General features: G+C 55.3%; 1 protein-coding gene across 2 annotated transcripts in view; it reads left to right on the top strand.

Moving 5' to 3' along the window:
* Positions 1-19,921, top strand: part of SEMA4B (semaphorin 4B) — a 39,857-nt gene that overhangs the window by 4,664 nt on the left and 15,272 nt on the right. Inside the window, exons 1-2 of one of the 2 annotated variants that reach the window (XM_045058779.1) lie at positions 7,145-8,383; positions 8,960-9,213. In XM_045058779.1, the coding sequence (XP_044914714.1) occupies positions 9,075-9,213 (139 nt within the window). In that variant the 5' untranslated portion in view covers positions 7,145-8,383; positions 8,960-9,074. Of the gene's footprint in view, positions 1-7,144; positions 8,384-8,959; positions 9,214-19,921 lie in introns of those variants that run through there. The other variant, XM_045058780.1, reaches the window with a different exon arrangement.

Genomic DNA, 19,921 nt, shown 5'->3' with positions numbered 1-19,921 from the left:
TCATCCAAACGTATTGATGCCGCAGCTGAACCGCTGCCCGGCCCCCGGGGAGGTGCCCAGCCCCGGCAGGGGTGGGGGGTGGGGAAGCTGCAGCTGCAGGTTGGCACGAGAGGAGGGCCCAGGGCTACGAGGGGCCGGTGGCGGGGGGCCAAGGCCCCGGGGAGCTGGGCCGCAGCCAGTGCGTGTCTGTGAGGCCTGGCCGGGCGGCCTGCCAGCGGAACCCAGGACGGGGCGGAGCGCGGTGCCGCTCCGGGAGGGGCGGATGCGACCTCTGGGTTCAGGCTCCACTGGGCTTGGCGGGAGGCCCCTCCCCGTGGCCAGCAAACAAAGCAGTGACTCCCGGGGCAGAATTGTGGGAGCTGGAAAGCAAGGTTGCCCTGGGTGGGAATGAGAGCAGGCGGGCCTGGCCGCGGTGGGGACGGGGGTGGGGGGCCCCCGGCGGGAGCCGTCGGTGCCCGAGGTCGTGGACCGCCTGCACCTGCGCAAGCGCCGTACCGATAGGTGATTAATGAACAGTGATTGCTGGGGAAGCCGGCTGCGCCCTGGGCTGACCACCCCACTGCCAGCGCTTGCCCTGTGCCTACCTGCCGTTTTCCTCTGTGCTGAGCGGGTTAGAGAGGCGGTGGGCACGTGGGTTGGTTCGCTTTGTGTTTTTCCCCGGGCTTCCCTTTATTTCCTCCTTCTCTTGTAGCCTTTCTTATTTCTCTTCATTTTCTCCCTCTTCTGTCGCTCTTCTCACTTTGTTCTTCCCCCACTTGATCCTACAGGTGACTTGGGGTTTTTCTGAGAGAGGGACGGAGAGAGAGAGAGAGAGAGAGAGAGAGAGAGAGAGAGAGAGAGAGAGAGAGAGACTGAGACTCTTAAGCAGGCTCTATGCCCAGTGTGGAGCCCAGCTCGGGGCTTGATCTCATGACTGTGAGATGATGACCTAAGCCAGAATCAAGAGTTGGACGCTTAACCCGACTGAGCCACCCAGGTGCCCCCTCCCCCCCCCCAAGTTGTTTTGTTTAACCTTTTGGCCTCTTTGTGATTTTTTTCCTCCATGAGAACAGGTGTAAGATATGAACTTACAGGAAAACACACACATCTTAAGTGTACAACTCAAAACATTTTAACATTTGTATACACTTGGGATACCGGCACCCAGCTTGAGACAGAGAATATTTGGGTCATCCCTAAAGTTTCCTCGTCTGCCTATACTAGGCACGTGGCCCCTTGTCCGAACATCTCTCACCATAGAGGAGTTTTGTTTGGCCCCTTTGTGTGTATTCCCACGCGCAGTTTACCTTTCATTTGTGCGTTTTTGTCCTTCTCGTGTATGTGTGTGTGTGTCTGTGTGCTAGAGCGTGGGCGAGAAAGGGAGAGATTGAGAGGGAGGGAGAAACACAGAGGCAGAGAGAAGGGAACAGGGTCAGGATGGGAAGAGGAAGGGCCAGGGCTGTGTGAGTGCGGATGGGGAAAGAGAGGTCCAGGCTTGACGACTTCATCTTGCTGGCAGTGGGCGGGGGGGGGGGGGGGGCTACACAGAAGCATTGCTTTTCTCTTCTCTCTTTTTATGCTGTCTTTCCAAGCCGCCCCTGAGCTCTTTATAAACACCGATGTACTGGCCGAGAAAGACTCGCCTACGTCCAAGAGTGGCATAGGGGAGCAGGAGACACAGCGTTGGCTTGGGAACCACTCTTGAGCCCACAGGAAGTCAGCTCAAATGAGGTTTTTCTCAGTCCATCGTCCTCCTGTTTTTTCCAGCCTGGGGAGAACAAATTAGCACGCTGACGGAAGACAGGGAAGCCCACGAGAGCTGAGGGTGGGGTGTGGATTGGAGGACACATCTCCGGGCCAAAGTTGGGCCCCTCATTTTGTCAGCCCTACCAGAGCGCCGTGCTAGGCGGTGGGGGTTCCAAAGACAAGACTGGTCACTCTCCCCAAGAGGCTTGCCACCCAGTTGGCATAAGACGTACTTGAAGCATTTCGGCAGCCGTGAGCAGGGCATAATTAACCACCCGGCGAGGCCTCGTTAGCCCCTGCCTCCTCTCCTCGGGGATGAGCAGAACAGGCAGACAACCCTTGTGTTGCCAAGACACTAGGGCAAACCAGCCTTGCTGCCATTTGGGGAGCTAGGTGACACGGGGATTTGGGCACTCAACGAATACCAACTGAGCACGTGCCGCTGCCCAGGCCCTGTTCTGGGTTAGAATGGTAGGCAGACGGTAGAAGGAAATGCTGCGCCAAGGTAGTTGGTACTTTGATGTCAGCAAGATTTCTTGCAATTTTTTTTCATAATACTCTTGTGGATACTATGGAGAAGTGTGGGCGAAGGAGGGCACTTAGGACACAGCTCTTTGTTCAGCCCTCAAAGGATGTTGATCAGTTTCACCCTGATAGAGGTCTGTAGTGGTGCTGGGCTCTGCTTTTGGCCCCATCTTACCCAGTTCCCACCCCCCCCCAAAACTTCCAAAACACTAATACACAAACACCTGTAACCTTTCTTTTCTTTTCTTTTTTCTTTTCTTTTCTTTTCTTTTAATTTATTTATTTTGAGAGAGAGAGTGAGAGAGCGAGCATGTGTGGGAGCACTCCAGGGGGAAGGACAGAGAGAGAGGGAGAGAGAGAATCCCAAACAAGCTCTGCACTGTCAGCACAGAGTCTGACATGGGGCTCGACCTCCCGAACTGTGAGATCATGACCTGAGCTGAAATCAAGAGTCAGATGCTTGACTGACTGAGCCGCCCAGGCGCCCCACACCTGTAACTTTTCTATATTAATTAATGGTTAAAACTTTGTGACAGTTGCAGTCACACCGTTTCTAACACCCACCCATACACACACAGCACACTTATTTTTGCTGAATCATGTGAAAGTAGGTTGCAGACATCATGACACTTTACCTCTACAAAACCTCAGCAGGCATTTCTGGAGGATGATAATAGTCTCCTGAAACCACAATGCCTTTATCATCCCTAAGAAAGTGACCACTAGTGCCATAATATCTGACACACGGTGCTTCGTAACATTTTCCCGATTCTGTTTGGCGTTCTGTTTTTCTCTTTCAAGATCCCATCAGTTTCACATATTTCATGGATTATCATGCCTTATTAGTTTCTTTTTTTTATTATTATTTAATTTTTTATTTGTCTTAATTTACATCCAAATTAGTGAGCCTATAGTACAACAGTGATTTCAGGAGTAGATTCCTTAGTGCCCCTTCCCCATTTAGCCCATCCCCCCCTCCCAGGACCCCTCCAGTAACCCTCAGTTTGTTCTTCGTATTTGAGTCTCTTCTGTTTTGTCCCCCTCCCTGTTTGTATATTACTTTTGTTTCCCTTCCCTTATGTTCATCTGTTTTGTCTCTTAAAGTCTTCATATGAGTGATTTTTGTCTTTCTCTGACTGACTAATTTCACGTAGCATTGTATCCTCCAGTTCCATCCATGTTGTTGCAAATGGCAGGATCTCATTCTTTTTCATCGCCGAGTAGTGTTCCATTGTATATATACCACGTCTTTATCCGTTCATCAGTTGTTGGACATTTGGGCTCTTTCCATACTTGGGCTATTGTTGATAGCACTACTATAAACATTGGGGTGCATGTGCCCCTTTGAATCAGCATTTTTTTATCCTTTGGATAAATTCCTAGTAGTGCAATTGCTGGGTCATAGAGTAGTTCTATTTTTAATTTTTTGAGGAACCTCCATACTGTTTTCCAGAGGGGCTGCACCAGTTTGCATTCCCATGTCTTGTTAGTTTCTTAATCTAAAATAGTCCCCTTGTCTTTTTTGTCTTTCACCAGATTGACATTATTTTTAAAAACTTTTTAAGTTTATTTTGAGAGAGACAGAGCACAAGCAAGGGAGGGGCAGAGAGAGGGGGGAAAGAGGATCTGAAGCAGGCTTCAGGCTCCGAGCTGTCAGCACAGAGTCCGACGCAGGGCTCGAACCCACGAACCATGAGATCGTGACCTGAGCCGAAGTTGGACGCTTAACCGACTGAGCCACGTAGGTGCCCCTAAAAAATTTTTTAAGGTTTATTTTTGAGAGAGAGAGTGCGTGCGTGAGCGAGCATGAGCGGGGGAGGGGCAGAGAGAGAAGGGGACAGAGGATCTGAAGCAGGCCCTGAACTAACTGACAGCCGCAGGGCTGGAACTCATGAACCATGGGATCATAACCTGAACCAAAGTCGGAAGCTCAACCAACTGAGCCCCCCAGGTGTCCCCAGACTGACCTTTTGGAAGAGTCCAACCTAGAATGTAGATGCTGGATGTATCATCAATGTATCAGCATTGACCGATGTGCTCCGAGGACTGCTAATGTTTTGCATGTCTTACCGCATCATGCTGGGGGGGAAACTGTGTCAGCTAGTCGCCTTACTGGTGATGCTACTTTAGACCGCTTGGTTAGGATGGTGGCAGCCAGTGCTGTCCCTCAGAGATCCAATTTCCCTTCCGTAATTAGTAAAGTCGCTGTTACGACAGACTTTGAGACCTTGTTAACCCGCGGTTTGCTAACAATCTTCCACCCGATGGCTTAGCATCCATTGATTACCTTCCACCCGATGGCTTAGCATCCATTGATTACCTTCGCTTGAATCAAGATTTTTCTGAAGTCTATTCTTCTTCATCAGCTAACATTCCTTTGTAAAGACAAGCTTCCTTTCTTTTTCTCTCTGTGTGTTTTCCTCAGTTTCACTGTGGACTAATGGATTGTTTTCTTTTGATGCATTAGAACCCATTACTTCAGTATGCTTTTTGATTTTCAGATTATCTCAAGTTTAGTCATCAAGCGGGGTCAAAGTTTTTTTGACGCTATCCCATTAATCTTTAATAACTTCCTTGCTTTCTAGCCCAACGAAATGTCCCAGGCTCGCCTTGTACTTTCCCATTCATTTCCCCAAGGAGTCCCAGTACCTTTTATAAATGAGTGTTATTTAGGAACCAGGAGCTGGGTGCTAGGATTGCTCACCCAATATATTTTTTTAAGATTTTATTTTTAAGTAGTGTCTACACCCAGCATGGGGGTTGAACTTACAACCCCCAGATCAAGAACCTCATGTTCCACCAAATGAGCCAGCCAGGCATCACGACACCCAATATTTTTTATCAATGACTTGAATAAAGGCTAAGAAGTTATTATCAAATTTACAGATGATTCCGAACTGAAAAGAGAATCCAAATGTGTGATAACAGAGTTAATGCACAAGATGACCTCAGTAGGATGAAATCTGGACCAGAACCAGTAGATTCAAAGAGATCAATGTGGGTCGCCTGGGTGGCTCGGTCGTCTGGCTCAGCGTCTGGCTCAGGTCGTGATCTTGCACTTCCTGAGTTCGAGCCCTCCATCAGGCTCTGCGCCAACAGTGTAGAGACTGCTTGGGATTCTCTTTCTCTCTCCTTCTCTCTCGGTCACTCCCCTGCTCGTGCTCTCTCTCTAAATAAATAAATAAACAAACTTTAAAAAAAAAAATTAAAGGGGGGCGCCTGGGTGACTCAGTCGGTTAAGCATCCAACTTCAGCTCAGGTCGTGATCTCTCGGTTCGTGAGTTTGAGCCCCACGTCGGGCTCTGTGCTGACAGCTCGGAGCCTGGAGCCTGCTTCAGATTCTGTGTCTCCCCCTTTCTCTCTGCCCCTCCCCTGTTCACACTCTTGTCTCTCTCTCTCTCTCTGTCAAAAATAAATAAACCTTAAAAAAATTTTTTTAAACAATTAAAGGAGATCCATATGAAGTCCTGTGCTTAGGTTGAAAATGTTAAATTGCGTAATTTGAGGTTTGGGGGGAACTCTTTACTAGAGCAAAGTTGATATCAAAAAAGTAGCTCTGGTGGTTTGTTGACATGAGCCAGCAGTATTCCGTGACTCTTAGGTCATATTCATTCATTCATTCATGTAGCCACGACTTACTGAGGGTCTCCCATATGCCCGGCACTGCTTGGGCCGTGTTAGTTAATAACTAGCTCAAGGGGCGCCTGGGTGGCGCAGTCGGTTAAGCGTCCGACTTCAGCCAGGTCATGATCTCGCGGTCCGTGAGTTCGAGCCCCGCGTCAGGCTCTGGGCTGATGGCTCGGAGCCTGGAGCCTGTTTCCGATTCTGTGTCTCCCTCTCTCTCTGCCCCTCCCCCGTTCATGCTCTGTCTCTCTCTGTCCCAAAAATAAATAAACGTTGAAAAAAAAAATTTAAAAAATAAATAACTAGCTCAATAAGCAAAACCGCTGCCTTCCTCAGGCAACATTCTTGGTGCTGGGGAGTGGGGGCAGCTGAGGATTCCAGACAATGAGGAAACACTAAACAAGAGTGATCAGCGCTTTGGAAAAAAAAATCTCAGGGTCAAGGGAATCTGGGGAGAAGTTCAGACTCTTCCAAGAAGGTGATCTTTGAACAAAGATGTGAAGGAAGCAAGGGACTCAGTCACTGGCTGTCTGGGGGAAGAGTGTTCCAGGCAGAGGGAGTAGCCAGGGCCAAGGTCCTACCCTGAGTGCTTGGCCTGGGGGCGGGCCTGGCGTAGATGGTGGCGAGGTGGGGGTGAGGATGACTCACGGCCTTGGAGACCACTGTTAAGTCTTGGGCTTTTAGTCTGAGCGAGACGGGGACTCACTGGAGGGTGTCGAGCAGAGGAGTGCCATGACCTGACTGTGGTTTCGAAAGACTCACTCTCGTTGCTGAGTTGAGATCAGGTTGCAGGGGAACCAGGGTGGAAGCAGAGGCAGCCATTAGGAGGACCTCAGAGTATCCAAGAGAAAGAGGGTGCTGACTGCCACCCCCCCACCCCCTGGGGAGGTGGTAAATGGTCAGATTATGGACTTGCTAGGGGGTCAAGTGTGAGGAACCAGAGGAAAGAAAGTAGTTTAAGGTTTTTAACCTGAGCAGCTTGAAGATGGAGTTCCTTTAAATGAGATGGAGAGGGGTGCCTGGGTGGCTCAGTCGGCTGAGCGTCCCGACTTCAGCTCAGGTCATGATTTTATGGTTCGTGAGTTCGAGCCCTGCGTTGGGCTCTTTGCTGATGGCTCAGAGCCTGGAGCCTGCTTGGGATTCTATGTCTCCCTCTCTCTCTACCCTTTCCCCACTTGTGCTCTGTCTCTGTCTCTCAAAAATAAATAAATATAAAAAAATTTAAATGAGATGGAGAAAGCTCATATAGGAGGGGCCCGTTTGGGGAGGGGGAGAGCTTAGTGTAGGACATGCTGGATATGAGATGCCTGTCAGACAAGACAGCCCCGTAGAAATGTTGAGGCCATCTGGAGTTCGGGACAGAGGTCGTGGCTGCAGATAGAAGCTTGGACATAACATAACTGGCTACAGACAGACTGACACCATTAATAGAGGTGAAGTGTCCAAGGCTTGGGCAATGCTAGAGCCCCGAGTGGTAGGTGCTGTCCACGCCCCGTGTGGAATTCTGTGTCCAGTGCTGGAAGCCCCTTTATAAAGGGGTGCTGTTAGCCTGGACCATGTCCACAGAAGGGTGTCGGGATGATGGGAGGTACAGAAATCACGGGGCATGAGGAAGGGCTGCCTTTGAGAGGAGACCTGGTGCTGTGTGAGTACTGTGTCCATCTCCTGACAGCCACCCTGTGGGAGAGGGTGCGGCGAGCCCTGGGGGTGGGCTGAGAGCAAAAGCGGGTGGCTCTGAGGAAGCTAGTTTGGGCAGGGGGTGAAGAGGAACTTTCCAGCTAATTCCTGGAGAAACCTGCACCACTGCCCTGGAAATGACCAGCCTGGCGGAGGTTTTCAAACTCCCTTTGACCTGAAGTACAGGAAGAATTCCATTTTGCTGTGATCCTGTGCACATTTAGGAAAAGGTGAAACACGTTTCCCCACACCTTCTTATCCCTTCCGTCATCATTGCACTTCCATATTTGCTTTTCTTCTCCCCCCTTCCCCCCCCAGCCCAAAAGAGGGCTGGAACTCAGGACCCTGAGATCGAAACCCGAGCTGAGATCAAGAGTCAGAAGTTAAAGCTGAGCCACCTAGGTGCCCCATCCGCTTCTTTTTTGATGCTAATAGGGACCCCTTAAGTTGATTCCAGGACCCACTGGGAGGCCCAGTCTGCAGCTTGACAGCCCTGGTCCCGGCAGAACTAAGCTCCATCCCTGAGGATGTTAGGAGCCAGGAGGATTGCGGGTGGGTGGACCTTGCCTCTTCCCAGTGGGTGCCTGTAGGATTCCACTCCAGTCTGAGGGAGTCTTTTCCCCTCCCAGGCAACGTGCAGGCTGTGGAGGAGCTCAGACGCCCCTGGCACTACCTTATTCCCCGTTACCCCACTTAGGCTAATCTTGCCTCGCCCCCCCCGCCCCCCATCCGAGATGCGGCTTCGTGTGGGCAGAATCCTAGACGTGGATGGCCGCGCAGGGTGCCTAGAGCGGGCGCAGAGCCTGTAGTGACCGCCCTGCCAAGACCCCAGGTGGGTTGACCGGTGCAGAAATTAGACTCGGAAGCAACCGGCCTGGTCGTCAGCACGAGCTCGGCCGATTCCTTTGGTCACGGGCAAGTGGGTGCTAGGAGCACTAGCGCGGGGGTGGGGGGTGAGGAGAGACCAAGGCTCGACCCTCGGGAGGCGCCCAGGGAGAGACCCACGCGTTTTCCCAACCCCACGCGCTCAGGGGGTCGTGGAAAAGCAGGAAGGGGGTGGGGCGGCGGCGGCAGGGCCCGCGGGGCGGGGGCCGGGTGGGACCGAGGGGTCCGCTCTGCTCCGCGCGCGCGCGGAGCACGCTCCCGGGGCGCACAGAGCAGGGCGCAGCACGCGGCCGCCGCTCGGGCCTCCCGCGCCGGGAGGGAGGAGGGAACGGGGAGGTGGGAGGTGAGAGGTGGGAGGAGGGAGGCGGGGCGGGCTGGGCCGGGAGCGGAGCGGGAGAGGCCGGGCCGGGCGCCCGACTTCCTCCTTCGGCCCCTCCCTCCGCTCGGGGGCTGGCTCCGTCCGGGAGGGGCCGGGTGGGGGGGAGGGGGCTGGCGGCCCACGTGACCGCAGCTCCCCGCCCAGGTCGAGAGACCCGGGCCGTCTACGGCGGGGCGGGGCCGCCACCCGCGAGTCAAGTCGAGCCACCTGAGCCGGAGCCCCGAGGACGCCGTTGCTCCCCGCTGTCCGGAGCGCCGCGATGGGCCGGGGGAGCCGACCGCCCGCCCAGCGGAGAGCGCTGCCGCCCTGGCCGCCGCTGCTGCTTCTGCTGCTGCTGCTGCTGCTGCCGCCGCCGCCGCCGACTCGGGCGCTCGCCCCTCGGATCAGCCTGCCGCTGGGTGAGCGCTGGGGCGACCCCACGGGGGCGCGGGCTGGGGTCGGAGGGAGGGGAGGCGGCCGGGAGGTGCCAGTGCGGAGGCTGCCGTGACAAAGGAGGGAGGGAGGAGGGGGCCTGTCGGAGGCTGGGGGTCCATTACGACCCCTCCTCCTTTCGGAGCGCTGCGGGGAGGGAGAGAGCACAGAGAGGGCAGCTGTGGGGCCGCGGGCCCCTTTCTTCCCTTTTGGTGGGCGGGGAGGGGGTCTTTCTCCAGCTCTGTTGTCCCAGCTCGCCCCTTGGTAGGGCGCCCTTTTCGGCGGCGGCGGCCCCCCGTCCCCCCCGCCAACCTTTTCGCTCCCCGCCCCCCCTCGCCCGGTGCTGGCTACCCGCTGGTCCGCCTGCCCATCTGCTTGTCTTTGATGCTGACCAGAGCCAGCCGCTGGGCCGCCCCCGAGGGCGTCGCGGGGTGGAGGGGGCCGTACTTGCCGCCCCATAAACACTGGGGTTCTGGTATTCCCAGCAAGTCGCAGCAGGACTCCTCAGCTGCGGCGGGACGGGAGTCCCGGCCCCAACAGGGTGGGAACCCTTCCGGGGGCCTGGGAGCGACCCCAGGGATGGGGTCAGCTCTGAGATACCCAAACCCAGGGAGAGACTCCTCCTTGGAGTGCTCTGGGAGTACCATCCTCATTGGTGGGGTCCCACACCTGGTGCTCACGCCTGCTTCAGTGGCCCCCTCCCTTGCCAGCCATGGCTGTTCCCTCTTCTTACCCCCTTGGATCTACTTCTCCAACTCCTCTTTGAAATCAGAGGGACCTGGATTCTAAGTTCATTTCTAATATTGGCCAAATAATTCCCTTATTCCTGTGCTCGGGTTATGTCATCTGCAAAATGGGCACAGTCGTAGGTACCTTGCAAGGTTATCTTGGAGATTTCGTAATACTAGGTGAGTTCTGTGGGCACAAGGTTTATAGGGGCTCAGTAAATGTTGTTTCTCTAAGCCCTTTAACTTGTTGTCACATTGGAAGAATTTGAATAAAAGGCATATAAATTAGAGGTTACAGATTGGAAGCGTACCAGACTTTCTTCTCTTTATGGCATCCCCACCCCTGAAAACATTCTGTGTACAAAAGGGAAGAGTAGCAGAGTCAGCACTTAGGTTAAGTCAGGGTCTCCTGGCCTTCAGTAACCCTGTCTGAAACATTGCAAGATGGTATCCAGGAGATAGCTTGGGTTCAAATTCTTCTCGGCCATTTAGTAACCATATGACCTTGAGCAAGCTACTGAACCTTTCTGGGCCTTGATTTCCTCATCTTTAAAATGGGATAATAATAAAGCACATACCTCACAGTCGTGAGGTTTAAATACGTTTATGTTTGAAAAGTCCTCAGGACAGGGCTTGGTACATAGAAACCGCTCAGTAAGTGTTAGTCGTTGTTATTGTCAAGTGTTAAGCACAGGTTTCATTCTTGTACACGCTGCACAGAGGCAGGTGACTGCCTGCGGTGGGGGCGGCGCTGGTTTGTTAGTTTGACCACAGTCCCTTGGGTGCTGTGTCTCGTTAAGTGAGGATAAACAGGTGTATCCGGACCCAGGCCTACGGCCTTGCCACTTTGGGTTATGGCCACAATTGCCTTTACCCTTAGAACAGATACTCTGATGGACTCCGCTTATGGCCCTGAGCTGGCTCACAGAGTCATATCAACTGCAGCAGGTCTGGTGTCCAGCTCTGGAACTGGACGGGGACCGCTCAGAGGATAACTGAGAGGCAGGATCGGTGAGCTCTGAGTGGGAACCGAGAGAATCTGTGTCTGAAGAGCAGCTAGAACACTTGGTGGTGGTTCCCCACGTAGCTCCCAGCCCTGAGCCACTTCCACAAATCTGACTGTTGCCAGGCTCCTGTCACACACCAGCACCCCCTACGCAGGTCACTCGGTGCTCCGGTCTGGAATGTCTGTGTCACCCCCCCCCCCCCCCGACACACACACACACCCGTATGTTAAAGTCCGAACTCCCAGGGGACTGAGACGCAGGTTCACCTGTTAGGACTGGCGCAGACGCACCGCACAAAGGTGCCCCCGTGAGAAGTTCGGAGGGCCTAGATATGCAGTCGATACTCTGCTCTCCAAGCTGCGGACCCTAGAGAAAAAAACGTCCTGCTGTGTTCTTGAGGCTGGGTCTGCCCGAGGGGACCTCTTTTTCTAGCCCCCCTCCAAAGCCCTGGAATAGGTTAGCAGCACCTCTACACCTGAATTTGTGAGCACACATCCACACTCCACCGATGTGCACCACAGCTCGGAGCGCTGGCCTCCCTGGACGTCCTCCTGGCCCCTGATACCCCACCCGGGATGGAAGCCCCAGAGAGGAATGCCCCGGTGACTGAACGGACTCCCCCTCTGAGCATGGCCGTAGGCAGTTTCCTGCCTCATCCCCCGGGGCTTGTTAGATGTTCCTGGCGGTGTGCCTATCCTGGGTAGGCCCATGGTGACCATGGGGACTCCTTCACGGAACCGGGAGACAGGCATGGAAGTAGAGACCGCACCCCCCTCCCCTGCTACCTGCCCTCTCCTGCTGAATTCCCACCCACGCTCCCGAGGGCCCAGATGCCTAGAGACAGTGGGCTATGTCTATGGTTTGGAACAAAACCTCCAGAAGTGGAGCATCCAGTTGATGACGGAACCCTCATTACTGTCGATCTACAGCGGATTCCTGGGACTGTCAAGGAGGGGATCCCCCATTTGTGGTCTCATCCAGTGGTCAGGAGGGGGAGGAGGACCGGGGGCTCCAGGGCCAGCTGGACGAGCAGAGAGGCCTTAAGAGGAAGTTACTTGTCTCTGTGGAAGGAATGCTTCAGAGGAGGGTGTGGAATTTTGGTTCTCTTGCGCTGGAAACTGCGGTTTGGAGTTCCAAGACCGAAGGCTCGGAAGAGGAGAGATGCTGAGTGGAAATGATGGCCCCGGTGTGTGAGCTGCAAGGCCAGTGCAGCCTGGCCATGTGGAAAGGAACAAAGCAAACCTTCTCCTTTGGCTCACACGAGTCTTATTGAGTTCCCTTCTTTGGGCAATTAAAAGGAGTTATTAATTTCCTCCTGCCCCAGAAGTGCCTGTCTGGAAAGCTCTGGACACAGTGTTTCCAAACCAGATTGGAAATAAATAAAGCCACAGGCCTGCAGACGGCGCTCAACAAAACGCCATTGAGCCGAGGAACTGGGCATTGGCACAGATCAGTCATTTGCCCTCTGACCCTGGAGCGGACCCCCAGGGGCATGGCTGCCCTGAGAAGCCCCCGGTGCAGGCTGCTATCAGAGTCCTGCCAGCCGGTTACCGGCCTCCCTCCTTGATGTGGCCTCAGCTCCACATGAGCGTTTGTCTTCAGCTGTGGCCTGTGGCCTGGCGTGTTCATGGCCCTTCGGAGCCAAGTGGAAAGAGCTGCAACTATGGGCGCTAATAGCCCGGCCTCGAAGCCTGGCCTGGCTCCTCACTGCACCACCTGGGGCAGGCTGGGAGTCACGGCAGGACCCTCCTCACGGGGCTCTGGGAGGGTTCCGCGAAATAACGTGTGGAAAGCGTTTGGCACCATGCCTGGCACGTGCTGTGTCCCCGGGAAGAAGGTAGCGGCCTCTCTTCTCTGGTGGAAATTCCCTGCCTGCCTTGCTTGGTGAGGTTATTTGCATCAATTTCGTTGACCCCGAGCTCGGCCTACACGCAGACCCTCGCCAGGGGATGGGATAGTGCAGATCCTGCCCTCTGGTGTGGGGCCGGCGGGTTCCTGCTGAATTGGGGGCACTTTTCAAGTGTCTTGGTTCAGCTCTTTGAAATTCTTCTTTGCCCCAAGCACCTCCCCTGCCTGGGGCCGGACCGCACCTTTCCCTGCCCCCTGCCCCTCACCGCTTCCACGCTGCCCTGTGCATAACCCACATTCAGCAGAGTGTTGCAATGCCTGTATGCCAGCCCAGCAAAACTCTAAGCTTGCACAACTTTGGGGGCACATCTGGAGACACCTGCACGTTCATCCTCCACACAAGGGAGGCAGGATGACGCAGAGCCTGGAGAAAAGGCTGGACTCGGGTTAGGTTGTCAATCACTCTTTTCCTTTGTCCCCTTCTTAGAGGCCGTGGCCCGACCCCCACACCGCCATGGGTGCCCAGGATCTCAGGATTGGCCGAGAGGCCTCTGATGGGGCCCTCCCTGGGGTTGGTGGGTAGAGGAGCTTCTTCCGGACCCTCCCCAGCCCTCCCCACCCCTCCTCCTTGCATTCTATCCTCCCGTCCGGGCCCCCGTCTGTCCAGGATGGAGCGTGGCTTACACTGTGGTAGCTGTCTTAGGACAGACGCCCGAGGTCCCGTAAAGGCTCTACTCCATCTCCAGCCATTCTCAAAGCCACAGGCAAGCGTTTTCTCTGCCTAGCCCTGTGCAGTCTCCCTGGTCATCTTCTAGCTGCCACTCCTATGTGACCATCTCCACAGTATGGGGCAGGACCACCCCCCACCCTCAGGTGGCACAGCTGGCGTCCTCGTGTGTATGCTGCAGAGTTTAGTGCTTAGAAGAAGGTGGAAGGTAATAAGTATAGAGCTACTGTGGGCACCGGGCTTTTAGTTTTCTTGTGTCACCTACACAATAGGTGATGTTATCCCTATTTATAACATAAGACAGCTGAGGTTCCGAGAGGTGAAGTATTTTGTCCAAGGCATGTGGCTCTGCCCCCCTGGAATCTGACCTGTTCTCCATGGGATCTCTCTGGTCTGACTCATGGGTCCTCTGAAAAGACCATTTTGACATTTAGTAGGGTCCGGAGAGGTTGGCGGCCCGTGGTGAGGGCTTTTCAGTGGGGGTGGTAGACAGAAACCCCTCATGTTATCATAACTCTTGAACAGGGGCCAAATGAGCCCCCCTCTTTCTTGGCCTGCCTTGTTCATCCACTGATGAACGCTCCCAGGACGGAGCACCCGCTGTGTGCCGGGCTCTGGAGGTGGTAATGTTCCATCTCGCACGTATGAGGGGATTGAGGCCTGGAGAAGCCAACTCACGTCGTCAGGGTCACGCATCTAGAAAGGTTTGGGGTCAAGCCTTGGGCCACAGCTCTCTGACTCGAGAACCACATTCTCTCCAGTACTTCAGTTGTGAAGTGTACAAAAGCAGCAAAATGGCCCAGGCTCAGCCCTGGAATAATTGATAGGTTATGTATTTCCATCTGGTAAAGAGATATATTGAGGTCACTCCCTGGATGGGAGCAAGGGCCCGGGCTGAGCCCCTGATGGTGTGGCCACAGTTGCAAGTACAGCCCGCTTAGCACACCTGGCCAGGAATGTTGTGTGCAGGAGACGGGGGGGGGGCAAACATCTGAGACACAGGTTTGGAAACTGGTGGGGGAGGGGGGGTCAGCAGGCCAGAGCCAGCCTGGAGATAGATTTTCTTTGGCCTCCAAGTGTTGTAGGAAATTTTAATTAGTTGCTGATCTTTAAAGCTCAGGACATTTTGGGGCGCCTGGGTGGCGCAGTCGGTTAAGCGTCCAACTTCAGCCAGGTCACGATCTCGCGGTCCGTGAGTTCGAGCCCTGCGTCAGGCTCTGGGCTGATGGCTCAGAGCCTGGAGCCTGTTTCCAATTCTGTGTCTCTCTCTCTCTCGGCCCCTCCCCCGTTCATGCTCTGTCTCTCTCTGTCCCAAAAATAAATAAAAAACGTTGAAAAAAAATTAAAAAAAAAATAAAGCTCAGGACATTTTAAGTAAAAATCCAGTTTTCCAGCTCTTCTGGAGATCTGGCAAGGCTGGGCCCGCATTCCAGTTAGCGAAATGCACCCGGGGCTGAGCTGGAGCCACCTGGTCAGAGGGACTCCTGCCTCCAGGCGGCTGCAGCCCCACCTGCCCTCGTCTCCTCTTTCCTGCATCAGTGGGCGTCTGAGGTGGCCAGAGTGCTGGGTGTTTAGTCAGAGCAGGGGTGGGGAGGAAGGAAGACGGTAGGAAGAGTTGGGGGCACGGGTAGGGTCAGTCCTGACTGTGACCCCCTAACCTGGGAGCAGGGCTCGGCACTTCTACGTGCTGCATTTATGTGGTCTTTGCAGCAGCTGCGGTGAGGGCTCCCTGTCAGAGACGGCGGGTCCCTGTTCGGATTGCACAGCTGGTCAGTGATGAAAGTCAGAGCTCCCACGTGGGCATCGAGGCTCCCTACGCAGCCCTTGTGACCTCTCTCTTGCCTCCCTGTGGCACTTTTCAGCCGCCGCACTTCTGTCCGGGCCCTGAGCTTGCAGGACTGAGTGGTCAGTGCTTTGGGGAGGGGGCAGAGCAGGGGCAAGTGCTTCGCAGACAGCACTCCTGTGAGCGAGAGGCTTCAGGACCTCTAGGCTGCCCTCTTTGAATCTAGGGCCTTTCCCTGGACCAGAGTACCCTGAGTCGGATCTTAGCATTCTGTCAGTCATTTGTTCAGTCGCATGTTCATTGAACAGCTTGGGCCTTACCTGCCTGGACAGATGATACAAATATGACTAAGACCGTCCTGAGCCTCAGGAAGCTCTCAACTTGGTGGAGGAGACCGGCACAGAAAGCCCATCAGCAAACGATGTGACCGGTGGAGCCTTGAGAGGTGGGAAGAGGAAATGATGGGCACAGAGAGGGGGCCCTCGCCCAGCGGGGGATTCGGGAAGGCCTCCCAGAGGAGGTGAAACCCGGCTGAGTCTCACAGGAAGAGAAGGAGTTGGTGAGCAGGAAGGGCATTCCAGGCGGTGGGGCTGGCTGAGAGAGGAGACACAGGACCTTGAGTTGCAGCAGGGGAAGGAGACGTGGTGAGGGCTGGTGATGAGGGGCTTGGACAGTGGGGCACAGCTGAGGGCTTTATACAGGACAGTGACAGTTCCCAGAGAGACCTCTAGCTGCAGCATGGAGGCTGGGCTGCTGTGTCCTGGGTGGGAAAGGGTGGTGGCCTGATCCAGGACCATGGGAGCAAGGGTCATAAGGGGGATAGATGTGGAAAATATTGAGGAGTCAAAATGGGCAGGATTCGATTATGGATCAGATGTCCATGGGAGAGGGAGGAAGGAACCTGCCCGGGTTTCCCCTGGGTGAGTGATGCCCACAGAGATACAAGACGCCAGGCCCAAGAGTGCGTCTGGAAGGGGGCAGTGGTGGACGGTGCCCACAGCGGGGCTCCCACACAGCGGGCTCTGGCGTGTTGGAGGAAGATCTGCCCTGGGTGGAGAGATTTGGGGGTTGCCAGCGTCCGGGTTGTTGAAGCGATGGGTGTGGTTGTGTGACCTAGAGGCCAAGGGCAGACCCCAGGGAACGGGAACATTCAAGAGGAAACCCTGGAGGGGCTGAAGGGAGGTTAAGAACACAAACGCTAGAGCTGCTAGCCCAGGTTCAAATCCCAGCTCCACACTCTTTGTGACCGGCTGACCGCGGGCCAGTCACATCAGTTGTAACCCTCATCTGAAAGCCACAGGTGGTGAGACCGACGTCACAACAGCCTTGCCAGGATCTCATGCACTGATCCGTCTGAAATGCTTAGTAGGTGCTCCAGGAAATTAGCTCTTGGATGCCCAGAAGGAGTGTGAGGGAGACAGGAAGTGACCCTTGAGGCCGGTGTGGCTGACACCAGGGGAACAGGGGACCTCCGTGAGGCCGGGGGGCTGCGGAGGCCGTGCCCCCTCAGTGTCTGAGGTTTGGCAGCGGGGTGATGACTGGGCCCTGGCGAGCGTGGAGCTGGTTGAGGCCTGGCTCCCAGTCAAGGGGTGAGTGGGAGGTGAGCACTGGGTGGCTCTTCCCTTCAGGAGTTTGGCCGTGACAGGGAGGAGGGAGGCACAAAGATTTTTAGGAGGGATATTGAAGGAACAAAATCTGCTTTCTGAGCGGCAGAGCGGTTGATGACACAGGACTTGGCCTCTGAGGAGATGGGGCGGCAGTGGGAGATTGAGGCTGTCTATACCTGGTGGTCCCAGCTTCTTCAGAAGGAGGAAGGCGGACCCTGGAGCAGTCAGGCGAGAGGGGTGTTCCAGAAGAGCCAGTCCCTGAGCCCAGGCCTGGAGGAGCTGACCTTGGTCCTGGCGGAGGTCAAGCTCCCCAGGTGATGGCAGCTCAGACAGGTCCTGGGTGAGGGCTCTAGTGGCTAGATGGGTCCAAGGGGGGTGCGGAGTCGGGGGGGGGGGTCGACTGTGAGGGGCTAGGGGCCACCTGGTGATTCTGGCAGGAGCTCTTGGCTTACTCGCTTGAAGCCACAGCAGTGGCCATCTGGGAAGTGGGCTTCCCTAAGTGCCTGCTCCAGGGACATGGGATGCTTCTAGGTTAGGTTCCCTTGACTTCTTACCTCTTTCTTAGTTCCTCAGCATGGGGAGAACTTTTGGCACACAACGCCTCTTCCCCTGCTGAGAGGAATCCTTCCCTGGTTGGGGACTCTGCCCTGGCACTGGCCTGGTGACAGCGGTTGGGCCCTCCATTTCCAGTCCATCAGGCAGCCCTGGCACAGCACCGGGCGGTGTGGAGGGAGGGAGGGAGGGAGGATGTGCATCCAGGGCGTTGGACGTGCCCCAGTTTGCTGCAGAGTCAGCGCTCCCGCCCTAGGGGTGGTGCCCCCGCGGGTACAACTGGAACCGGGTCCAAGGGTCCAGTGTGACATCTTGGGGAGGAGATGCTCCAGCAGAGCCTCTTAGGAGGCTCTCGGAGACTTGCCCGGAGCCCGGACCCCTTTCTGGGGACTTTGTGACTCGAGCTGAGGGGCAGCCAGCCACCTCCCTGCACTGGGGGGGGGGGGGGGGGGGGGCGCCTTCCCGGCTCTTGACTCCGCAGAGGAGCTGGTGTCCCCTGGCCTGATCCTGCCGGGGCCTGTGGAGGGCAGGATGTTAGGGCCAGGTCAGCGTCAGCTGTGGTGCCAGGAGCCACCGTGGAGAGAAAGACAGGGTGGTGCTCTGAGTCATGGCCTTGCTGCAGCTCGCTGGCTGGACTGGGTGGGGAGGTGGGGACGGGGCCGAACCCTGTTCCCGTCTCACCTCAGAGAGCTCCAGGCTTCCGGCTGAGTCACAGGGAAGGGAAGAAACTCTAGCTGAGGCTGGGGGCTGAGTCGTTCCAGCATCACTTCCTGCTGAGAGCCCCAGGCCCCAGGGGTAGGGGAGCGGGGGCCCTGCAGGTAGTTCCCTCAGGCCCCGTCCAGCATGCCCTCTCCAGCATCCTACCTTCCCGGAGTCCTGGAGAAGCCACCAGCTCGGGCCTGCCCGGGGTAGATGGAGAGGTTTCACCCCGTCCGGGGAGACCGGCCACAGCCTCAGGCAGCCCAGCTTTCTCCGTCCTGGACTAGCCCGCTGGGTAGAGGACGCAGAGGATGTCTGAGTAGCACAGGCGGCCGAGGAGAGCACACGGGACGCTCTCTTTGCCACACAGAGAACAGCCTGGAAGCTAAGGCTGACCCTGAGGTATGGTTAAGGCTTCCAGGGAAAGGAGAACACAAACACCCTGCCAGTCACCTCTACACCAAAAGCAGCCCGGAGCGAACACACAAGCACGGACAAGCCTGGTGGTCGGGTGCACAGACACACGCACACACACATGCACACAGGCAAGCCCAGGCAGGGCCCACACAGACAGACGTCTGTGCGGTGACTCTGGAGGTGACCCCAGGCACCTGGGCGGGAACCAGCTCATGCATGCAACACGTACACCGGTCCGGTTACAGAGCCCTTGGTCCCTGGTGAGACCCCCAAGTGACCGCGACAGACCTAGGTTAGAAACCACCCCGTGTGAGTTGTTTTTACCCTCGAGGACGAGGGAGGCCCAACTCTCCCAAACAGCCCTGCTCCTCTGGCAGCTCTTGCTGGGCTGGATTTTCCTGCAGGGCTTTTGGATTCTGGTTTTGACCCACTCAGGTGTTGATCGCGTGCCAGACGCCGTGCCAACACTCAGCTAACGTGTGCAGGGCTGTTCTGAGTAAAGCTCTCGGTAGACGTGGGTTATTATGTCTGTTATTTACACACACGGTCTCCTTTCTTTTCATAACAACCCTATGAGGAAAGGGGTTATTATCCCCATTTTCCAGATAAGGAAAGTGAGGCTCCAAGATGTTAAGTGGCTTATCCTGGTGGCAGGTGGCTCCTATGTGACAGGGGCAGTATTGGCACCCAGGTCTCTGAGTCCTGAGTCTGTACTTTTTTTTTTTTTTTCTTTTTTCAATTAAAAAAAAAAGTTTTTCTTTATTTTTGAGAGCGACAGAGTGTGAGCGGGGGAGGGGCAGAGAGAGAGGGAGACACAGAATCCGAAGGAGGCTCCAGGCTCTGAGCTGTCAGCACAGAGCCCGACGTGGGGCTCGAACCCACGAACCGTGAGATCGTGACCTGAGCCGAAGTCGGACGCTCAACTGACTGAGCTGCCCAGGCGCCCCAGAAATGTTTTATTTATTTTTCTCTTTTTAATTTTTTTTCCTAAATTAAAATAATATCCCTTACTAATACTAGAGCAGACTTTAGTCTGTAGCTAAAACTACACTATTTGTGGCAAGAATCTGGCCTTAATAATATAACCGGCCCCCCAGCGTTTTATTTATTTTCAAGAGAGAGAGAAAGAGCACAAGCAGGGGAGGGGCAGAGACAGGGAGACCCAGAATCAGAAGCAGACTCCAGGCTCCGAGCTGGAAGTACAGGGCCTGACGTGGGGCTCAAAACCACAAACCGTGAGATCATGACCTGAGCCGAAGTTGGGCGCTTAACTGACTGAGACACCCAGGCGCCCCTGAGTCTGTCCTCTTCATCTCTGTCTCGTCGA

Source organism: Felis catus, chromosome B3 (assembly GCF_018350175.1).
Source record: "Felis catus isolate Fca126 chromosome B3, F.catus_Fca126_mat1.0, whole genome shotgun sequence".
NCBI lineage: Eukaryota > Metazoa > Chordata > Mammalia > Carnivora > Felidae > Felis > Felis catus.
This window is presented reverse-complemented; position numbering and strand designations above follow the sequence as displayed.